A 9,592-nucleotide genomic window follows, 5' to 3' on the forward strand; every position below is an offset into this window, starting at 1 on the left:
TTTAGGACATGCTTTGTTAAGGTCGGTGAAGTCCACACATACCCTCCACTTTCCATTCTTCTTAGGCACCACTACCACGTTAGGCAACCACTCTGGATACTTTATTTCCCTTATTTTCTTTGCTGCCAGAAGGCTATCTACCTCTTGATTAATTACCTTATTCCTTTCTGCTGCAAACTTCCTTCTTCTCTGCTGGATGGGTTTACACTTTGGGTCCACACTGAGCTTATGCGTTATGATGGACGGATATATTCCTATCATGTCGTCGTGTGACCATGCGAAACAGTCCATGTTATCTTGCAGAAATTTGACTAGTTGTTGTCTCAAGCTTCCTGTGCATCCAGCTCCAATTAGCACGAGTTCTCTCGGGTGCGGCTTGTCCAGGTTAATTTGATCTAGTTCTTTATTTGGGGGCTCAATGTACTCGTCCCGGACAGTCGCTTCTATAATTGCTATCTTTGGAGGGTGGGGCGGTGCACTTTAGTGCCTTCTTGTAGCAGCCTCTAGCTTCCTCCTGATCTCCTCGTATTGTCTCTACTCCCCATGGCGTGGGGAATTTTATGCACTGATGGTACGTTGAAGGGACTGCTTTCATCTGGTGTAGCCACGGCCTTCCCAGTATGACGTTCTAGGTAGAGGGTCCGTCTATGACCATGTACCTGATCTGCTTGTTGACTCCTCCCACGTAGGTTGGGATGACTATCTCGCCCAGTGAGTTGGCTGTCTCCCAGCTGAAGCCTACCAGCGGGATAGTTTTCTTCTGTAAATCCTTTTCGCTGAACCCCATGTTTTCTATAGTCTTCAGCATGATCAGATTGACCGAGCTTCCTGTATCTACCAAGACCTTTCTAACTGTGCAGTTAGCCATTGACAGGGTGATAATGAGTGCGTCATGGTGTTCTCGTTCGTCATATGTATCTCCTTCATCAAAGGTGACAGCTGGTAAATCGCTGTGAGAAATTCTGCAAGAATTTGCTGGTCTATCTCCTTTGGTCTCGGTGGCATGCCTTTTAGCTGCTAAGTATGTCAATCCACTTAGGTCTGAGCCGCATGTTATCACGTTTATGATTTTGGTGCAGGTGGGTGGGGTTGCAGGCTTCGTAGAGCCTACCTTATCCTGCTGCTTGCCCTCACGTGGTAATAGGTGGCTCAACTCCCCTTGCTCATACATGCGCTTGATCTCTTTTCGTAGTGTGTAGCAATCTTCAGTGTTGTGCCCAATGTCACGATGGAATTCACACTTCTTTTTGCTATCTTTTCGCCATGCCTGTCCTTCTACTGGTGGCTTGGGCCACCTTACTCCATCTCCCATCTCCCTGAGTGCCTTCAGGATTCCTCCGATGCCTATAGTGAATCCATATTCTGCCAGAGTAGGGAGTTGCTGACTTTCTTCGACTCTGTTGACTCCCCTTCCATATGGCCTATATCTCTCATCTTTTTTGCTGGTAGTTTGCTTTCTTCTTGATTTCTCTACGGCTGATGTACTGGAAACGCTTGGTGTATTAGGTAGGCTTGCTCTGGCTAGGATGTCTTCCTCTAGTCTGATTGCGGCAGCTACCTTTTCTTGCACTACTTCAAAGCTGTGGCAGGGATGCATGGTCAGCTGCTTGTATAGGTCAGAGTCATGGTGGAGGCCCCTCCTGAAGGCTTCTACTGCTGTCGAAACATCACATTCTCGTAATGCCACCTTTTCATTGTTGAATCTAGTATTGTATTCTCCAATGGTTTCTCCTGCCCCCTGGACGATTCTGTATAGATCTCCTGCATGCTTTTGCGGTTTCCTGCTGCTTGCAAACTGCTGGGTGAACGCGTTTACTAACTCAGCAAATGTGGATATCGACTTGTTGGGTAGACTTACAAACCATCGAAGTGCCGGTCCCGTTAAGGTGGATCCAAATCCTTTACACGTGCAAGCCTCCTTGACTTGTCCTACGGCTGTTACTGTCATCATTTTTTGCTTGTACTGGCTTATATGGTCAAAGGGATTTGTTGTGCCGTCAAAGAGAGGCATATTTGGATTTGTGAATCCCTTTGGCATGGCTGTGATGGATAATGGCGTCCACGAATGGCGAGTCGGCATAACTGCCAGGTGCTGCTTTCTCGAGTGGGGGTGGCAGTCCTGGGACCCTACTTAGTATCTCTCTTAGCTCCAAGTACTACTGATTTGTTATGCTGCCTGAGTCTGGGGTCCGCCTGTCAGCTGCTGGCTTATTCAATACGCTACCTCCTGACCCGAACTCTCGAAGGTTCTGATGTGTCTCAACAGCTAGAGGGGTTGAGGTGACGATCGTTCCCTGCTGCCAATTCGCTTGCTGGTTCACCTCGGATCCTGCTCCACGTGTCTGGCCGGTTGCTGCGAAATTGCTAACAGGGGTGCCACCTGTTCGTGCTTCCATACGGCTGGCTGGCGGCCAGTTATCCGGTGTGAGGTATCCCAGCCCTTGTGGAGTTATTCTTCCATCTAACGGTATTGTAGCTAGATCCAACCTTGTTACCAGTTCAGCTGGTATCTGCCGAAGTGAATTCCTGCTGCCTGATGCTCCCTATGTCAGATCCACTACCGGGGATCTTCCTTCACTTGTCCTGCTTACTGGGGTGACAGTCTACTATTTTAGGATATTTATCTGCGCCCAGAGCTCTCTGTCTCTCTTCATTGCTTCAGCTTCAGCTTTCTTCTGGTTTTCTCTCATGTTTTCCATGGCCTTCTGAAGGTTCTCTACGCCAGCGAACAAGATTTGTGTGGGACTGGGTGGCGGGGCGAGGCCTGAGCTTGCTGTTCCTTTATCTGATCTAGCTTGGGTTGTGACAACAGGAGTTCTAGGAAGCAAAGAGGTTTTTGCCGTTGGTGTGATTCTTGAGGTATGTCCGGGAGCCTGCGTTGCCACCGTTGATGCTGGATTTTGAGTAGAGGTCGGCGGTAGCGACGGTTGACTGCTCCCTGACATGGCTTCCGATGCTTGCTTATCCATTGCGTATTTAGGTTATCAACGATTGACGACCAAAATGCCCCACGGTGGGCGCCAAACTGTTTAGGTGATTTTTACCAAGTTGATTGTATTAGGTCAATGCGGTCTTACTCGTTGTCTATTTGATGATTATCCGTATTCGATGCGTAAATAAGGAAATAAAGTGTGTAAAGTAAATTGACACGTAAGATTTAGTCACGCGGAAAACCCAATGTGGGAACAACCGCGGGAGGGGCGGTACCCTGCCAAATATTGCACTATTCTTGTATAGGAGGATGAATAAAATTGAGGCGTAATGTAAATCTTGCTAACACGAGGTATTGTGTGTATGAGATCTTGAATTGAATGGTTGAATGTATGTGTGAATGTCCTTCTTTGATTGCTTCCTTGGCTATTTATAGGGTAAGAACCCTAGACGTATCCTACCTTGATTATGGAAAGGGAATATAACTTCCATAATAACTCTTTCCATGTTTGGCCGTCTCCCTCAATTCTCCCTGACTTCTCCCTGACTTGTCTTTCCTAAGTTCGGATGCCCCCTTCAATGGGCTTTAGCCTTCTTCTCACGCGCGTACTGGCCCAATCGTCCTATCTTGTGTTTTCTCCATCCACGGGCTCCCCTTCTCCTACTCCTTCTTTCATGATCCACTATTTATTAAGTGGGCCTTTCTTATTACGTGATTTTTAGCCCAAATAGGTTTGTATGGCGATCGTGCGGTGACTTCCTCGGGAGACCCATGGTGGTGGTCGGAATGCTAGGGATGGAGCCAGGAACTCTCGGTGGTTGACGATGTGGTGGATCAGATGAGTTAGGGTTGGATTTAGTTTCCGTTATCACTCTTTCTCACTTTCTCACTCTATCTTACATCTCTCTAGAGTATTGAAATTATAATAACATTTTGATTATAACCCAAACATGTGTAATGACTAATGATAATGATCTATAAACCACAATTACTTATATATAACGGTGTTACACAAATACTTCATTTGTGTAAAACCGGTAGTTAATGGATTTAAACATTTCTAAAGTGATTACTTATAATACCTTTAAGAAATTAGGGTTGGTTGTTGGTTTTGTATGGCGATCGTGTGGTGACTTCCTCAGGAGACTCATGGTGGTGGTCGGAATGCTAGGGATGGAGCCAGGAACTCTCGGTGGTTGACGATGTGGTGGATCAGATGAGTTAGGGTTGGATTTAGTTTCCGTTATCACTCTTTCTCACTTTCTCACTCTATCTTACATCTCTCTAGAATATTGAAATTAGAATAACATTTTGATTAACCCAAACATGTGTAATGACTAATGATAATGATCTATAAACCACAATTACTTATATATAACGGTGTTACACAAATACTTCATTTGTGTAAAACCGGTAGTTAATGGATTTAAACATTTCTAAAGTAATTACTTATAATATCTTTAAGAAGTATTTGTGTTATTAGTTTTACATATTAAACGGATTTACGTAAGACTTTATATTAGGGTTTGGAAGGTACTCCAGTATAAACTTGTTTAAATTTGAATGTTCTATGCATAGCTAGGAGTATGTTGAAGAATTCGGCGAGCATTCTACAGTTGTACGAGTAGTTTCCATGCATGATAATGATTACAAACGGCTAAATATGTTATGACATATACTATGCATATACGATCTACTCGTCCTACGTACAATATATGAATCATTACATTTATCCTAGGCAATCCATCCTTGACACCACTAATTTAATAACCAGGTCGTGCATTCGTACCACCCAATTATATCTATTATGATCCAGAAAGGAATATTATATACTAATCATCTACAAGTACTAACTTTTTATATCGGACAAACGGATTAAACAGGTTAGATCATTCAGGTATAGTAGAATTCGGGTCGGATCAGACATCATGTTACTAACTAATAGCCTCATATGATCATGCAAATTAAATACGTTTATATACAAAGTTACGTTGTGTACGACACATACTACATCAAATGATCATAGGATAGTTTAACATTAAGCCTCCTAAGCCAAATGGAATGAAGAATCATATGAACTGCATCAAAAGGCTTAGCAGGCTTATTAATCATAAAATGTGGCCTAACTTGGATCACTCTCTTTTGCATCATCAGGTATCTTCTATTAGAAATCCCTTCTAATATGCTCTTTATCTTAGGAATTTCCGCCACCGAGACCTGAACGGAGAACTTAGTCCAATCCAACACATCACTAAAGGGCAACGTATAATTGTCCGAAACAATTACCGGGACACAACCCGTGTATATTGACTCGACTACCCTTGGGCTAGCCACTTCCCAACCACTAGGGCATAAACAATATTTGCTTTTACCCATCAAAACATTGTAGTTTTGTCCCTTGGGTAGGTACCCGTGTACTTGGATCGACTCATCCTTGTCTTTCCAATGCTTGAACAGGATGTTTCGGACATCACCGTGGGGTCCACCCGCGAAAAAGGCCAGTATTCGACGATTGCGAGGGCTTTGATTGATGATAGGGGAGCCTAGGGTTCCAAAAGGGATGTAGATTTCGGGAAGGGATACGTCACGTGAGGGACGGAAACCTTCGCTCACGTTAGCATTGCATAGTACTCTTATGAAGTTTTTGAATAGTTCAGGATGAGCTGCTGACACTTCCGGCGCCTGAAAATATCTACATAATTAGTGATTTTGCAATTATAAAAATCTACTGAGATTGAGAGACAAACTTGAGATATATTTTTTATATAAAAAAGCTGTGTAATTTGTAAAGATTTTGTATAAAGCAAATTAAACTTCAATTGGTTAGGTTATTGCTATGGACCTATGGTAGTCAAAATACTAAAAAAAGAAAATCATAGATGTCTTATAATTAAAACAAAAAAAGTTAAATGCTAAAGTTTTTAAAAGACCATTTTTATTTACCCTTCGACTTTTTCGTAACCTCATTATATATCATTGACCGTGATTTAGAGTTACTCTCTCATTTGGTACCTCTTTCATAATGAACGAGCTTTTTTTTTAATCGTATATTATGACCAATTTTTATTGGTAAATTATTTTATATTTTATGTAACTTTTTATTACCATTGGTGCCACTTTTACGTTAAATTATAAAAGTTTTAATAACTTATTTCGTAAAAGCCATCTCTGAAGAGACTAAAAGTTAAAATGTAAGGATGTCATTAGAAGTCAAGAGATCTATAATTTGCTTTCATAGTAGTATGAATCATATTCTACATTTATAGCCGGCATGATGACACTATTTTTCATTGAATACCCTTAATTCCCTAGACCCTAGAAGAGTATGTTTGGACCAACATTGTTTGATGAAGCAGTCTTGTTAACTATAGCTAAGTTAACCTTATTAAGGATGCCCTCATGAGTTGGTATGGGCTTGTGGCAGTCTCAACAATGTTACCATGAATTTCGTTCTTTGGGACCATACTTTACTAACCTGTCACAAATAATGGTCCATGCATGTGTACTCTACTCCTACTAAATTCCCATTTTACATTGCTAACTCTATTCATATTGCACGGAACTTTGTTGATTCTCTTTGTAAATTTGATTCAGCTACTGTAACTTTGTCCCCTAAACCGTCCCTTTTGCCTAAAAAACCAGGTGAAGAAAATATTGACGATGATGATGAAGAAGAACATAAATAGGAAACATACCCAGTCATGACAAGAAACGAGGAAATGATCAGCACCATTGCTTCTATTCCAATAAGGATACTTGTCCGATATAACCCTAATATAGTCAGCCACAATGTTCTGAAGGCGTTCCCGGGAATAGTTGGTGTACGGCCGGTAGACGTATTGGATTATGGACACAATGCTAACAGGAACGAAATAGGCTAAAGCTTCATTAGGGTTTTCAGCCATGAACTTAGATTGAGTTGCTGCATTACTCAGCTCATCTATCATTTGCCCTTCTATGGAGTAGATGTTATTCATAGGACCATGATGAAATATTGGTGCTTCTCCTTCTTTGTATGTCCATATTTTTAATCTCTTTTCCATTTCTATATGACTTCTGTAATTTTGTAACAAAACAACGACCAACTTTATTATTAAGTCTTAATATATTTGTACGTGTTAATTGAACCAGACTTTTAACAAATAAAATTAGGCTTGGATGCTTGATTATTCATTATTCATTATTCTCCGACGAGCCAAAATAAAGTATCATATACGGGTCCAATGAGCCAAAGACTTTTTACATATAAAGGTGGTTATTTATAAACACTATTATTATTGGGTTTGTGCTTTGATTATGTTAGTCGTCGCTTCGAACGACTATATTTATAAACTCTATATTTATAAACTCTTTAAGCTTCTACCTAGGAGAGGTGTTTATCATACCGTCTGAATCTGTAATCTGAAAACTCCTCACATATCAATAAAACTCTCTCCCTTCTGCCATGTCGACGTAGCTAACACGCCGTTAGTGAACGGCATAAATCTGTAAATTTGTCTCTTTATTGCTCTTTATTTGTTTTTTCTTACTTAAGAAAGTTAATTTGGACCACACAAAATACACTACCCCACATGCAATTGAATTTGAACCCCACAAATCAACCCAAAAAAGAAAATTGGGAAGAAAACCTAAATAATCCGAAAAGGAAAATAGGGAAGAATATAGTAAATAGGAGGTATACTGATGAAATCTCTAATCATCCGATATTTCAGACATGGAATGTGGCCATTATATTGGTAATTAGTTATGTACCAAAAAGTGAAACATAAATCATCATTTCTTTAGTCACATGTCTTTTATTCTTTGTAAATGTTATTTTAATTAAAAGCAAATAAATAAATGAGATAGAGGAAATAGTATATATTTAATTTCTTATATTGCATGTTCCAATTACTCGTACTTGGTTTAATTTAATTTATGTTAAAAACGTTTGAAGTGGATTATTAAAACATTTGGAATTTTTTGAAAAGTAAAAAACTTGTTAATTTAATTTGCCTAATATTATTTGCCTAATATTTTTGTTACCAATTAAATAATAGCTATAGATTTTCTTTGACTCTCTACAACTTATATATATACTTATAAGATTCTTTTGCTTAAAGTTTTGTTATCAAATAATATAATATAATAGTTGTTGGTTTTGTTGGATTCTGCCTCTCCTAGTCATATGGAATTCTTATCTATTCCTCTTTTCCCTCCCTCTTTTTATCTTGCTTCAGTTTCTCCACCCCTTTTGACTTAATAAACCTGCTGCTAATCTGCCTTGTTCATAGATTTATTTGTTATCACTACTAGACTACTCCCAGTACCGGGCTCTTTCAGTCTGGTAATTCCAATGAGTACTACTCCAAATATGTGAATCCTGTAACATAATATAACGATGGTTTACCGTGAAATCGTTCTCTGACATAATAAAAGATGGCGGTTCTTTTTAGTTTTTCCTTAAAGAGATCGACTAGGAGCCATTTTATTTTTCCTTTTCCGGTGTAGTATAATTTGATACCAATGCATACTTACAGAAAACATATTTATATATGCAAATTAAAAACACAAACGTTTAGATGGAAAAGAAAGAGATCTTAACTGGTAAAAAGCATAAGGATTCTTATATATGACCCCTTTCGGAATGAAACCACCTTGTTTGTATGAAGTATAGTTTCTAGCTCGAGCCGCTTCTCTTATGGCCGCCCTTGCCCTAGCCAACCCTTCTTCTATCTTCTCCAACTTAATAACATTATCTACCTTTAATACATACAAACGAAGATATGATTAATACGAGAAACAAATGCTAATATACAAATGGTTTTTTTAACGTGTGATCGTTGTCTGTCTTCATCATAATTCATATACATGGACTTTGTCTAATAGTATGAATATTAAGTATGTTATTGCATACAATTGGACCAGTTCATCAATTGATGCTAATACAGCAGCGGAAGCGAATTATAAGTATAAATAAGTGCAAAATAACTCACTGATTCGCCATGAGAGAGCTTCGTGACAGAGGAGAAGATCACAAGTACAAAAAAGATGAGGCTTAGGCTCCCATTGTAAGCCATAACAACGTGCTCTAATTAAAACTACTATGGTTGTTTACAAATTTGCTAATTAATATTAATATTAATATTAATTTTCTTAGAGGAACTACAAAGATAATACTTATTTACATAAAATATGATATGGATATATAGTGAGAGAGAGACGTGAGACGACTAAACAATCTTATTCGTATACGTATATATAATAATTGATTGAAATTGGGCTAACCATTTTTTTTTAAAATTATTTTTTGGTAGGGAAAAAAGATGGGAAAAAGAGATTTAAATCCGTGACATGCTCCTATATATTCTCCTCCCAAAACGGCAATGCAGGTTTGCTTAAGGTCACTGAGGCCTGAAACTAGCTACTCATCTGAGTTTGTTTTTATAGGAGACTAATAATTGTGGCACATACCTTAACGAAGCCGAGTGAAACATTAATTAGGGTTGATCGAGAATTATTTATTTTTATTTTTATTTTATTTATTTATTTATTTTGGAAAAGAGGGTTTTTAAATAGATGATACTCCCTCCGTTTCACTCAGTAGGTATCAATTGAATTCGGCACAAAAATCAAGGGATGTGGGGGCTAACTGTGGTGCGTGAGCTAGAGTGGGAGCCT

At 39.2% G+C, this 9,592-nt stretch overlaps 1 protein-coding gene across 1 annotated transcript; it reads right to left on the reverse strand.

Annotated features, from left to right (window-relative positions):
• Nucleotides 1-4,884: 4,884 nt before the first annotated feature.
• On the reverse strand, nt 4,885-9,338 carry LOC141600288 (putative glycosyltransferase At5g11130). The gene is made up of 4 exons (XM_074420486.1): nt 8,908-9,338; nt 8,517-8,674; nt 6,628-6,988; nt 4,885-5,614 (listed from the first exon to the last, which is right to left on the reverse strand). The coding sequence occupies exons 1-4, from the start codon at nt 8,989-8,991 to the stop codon at nt 4,940-4,942; spliced, it is 1,278 nt and encodes a 425-aa protein (XP_074276587.1). The 5' UTR covers nt 8,992-9,338; the 3' UTR covers nt 4,885-4,939.
• Between the last annotated feature and the right edge of the window lie 254 nt (nt 9,339-9,592).

The sequence above is a fragment of the Silene latifolia genome, chromosome 9 (genome assembly GCF_048544455.1).
Source record: "Silene latifolia isolate original U9 population chromosome 9, ASM4854445v1, whole genome shotgun sequence".
Classification (NCBI taxonomy): domain Eukaryota; kingdom Viridiplantae; phylum Streptophyta; class Magnoliopsida; order Caryophyllales; family Caryophyllaceae; genus Silene; species Silene latifolia.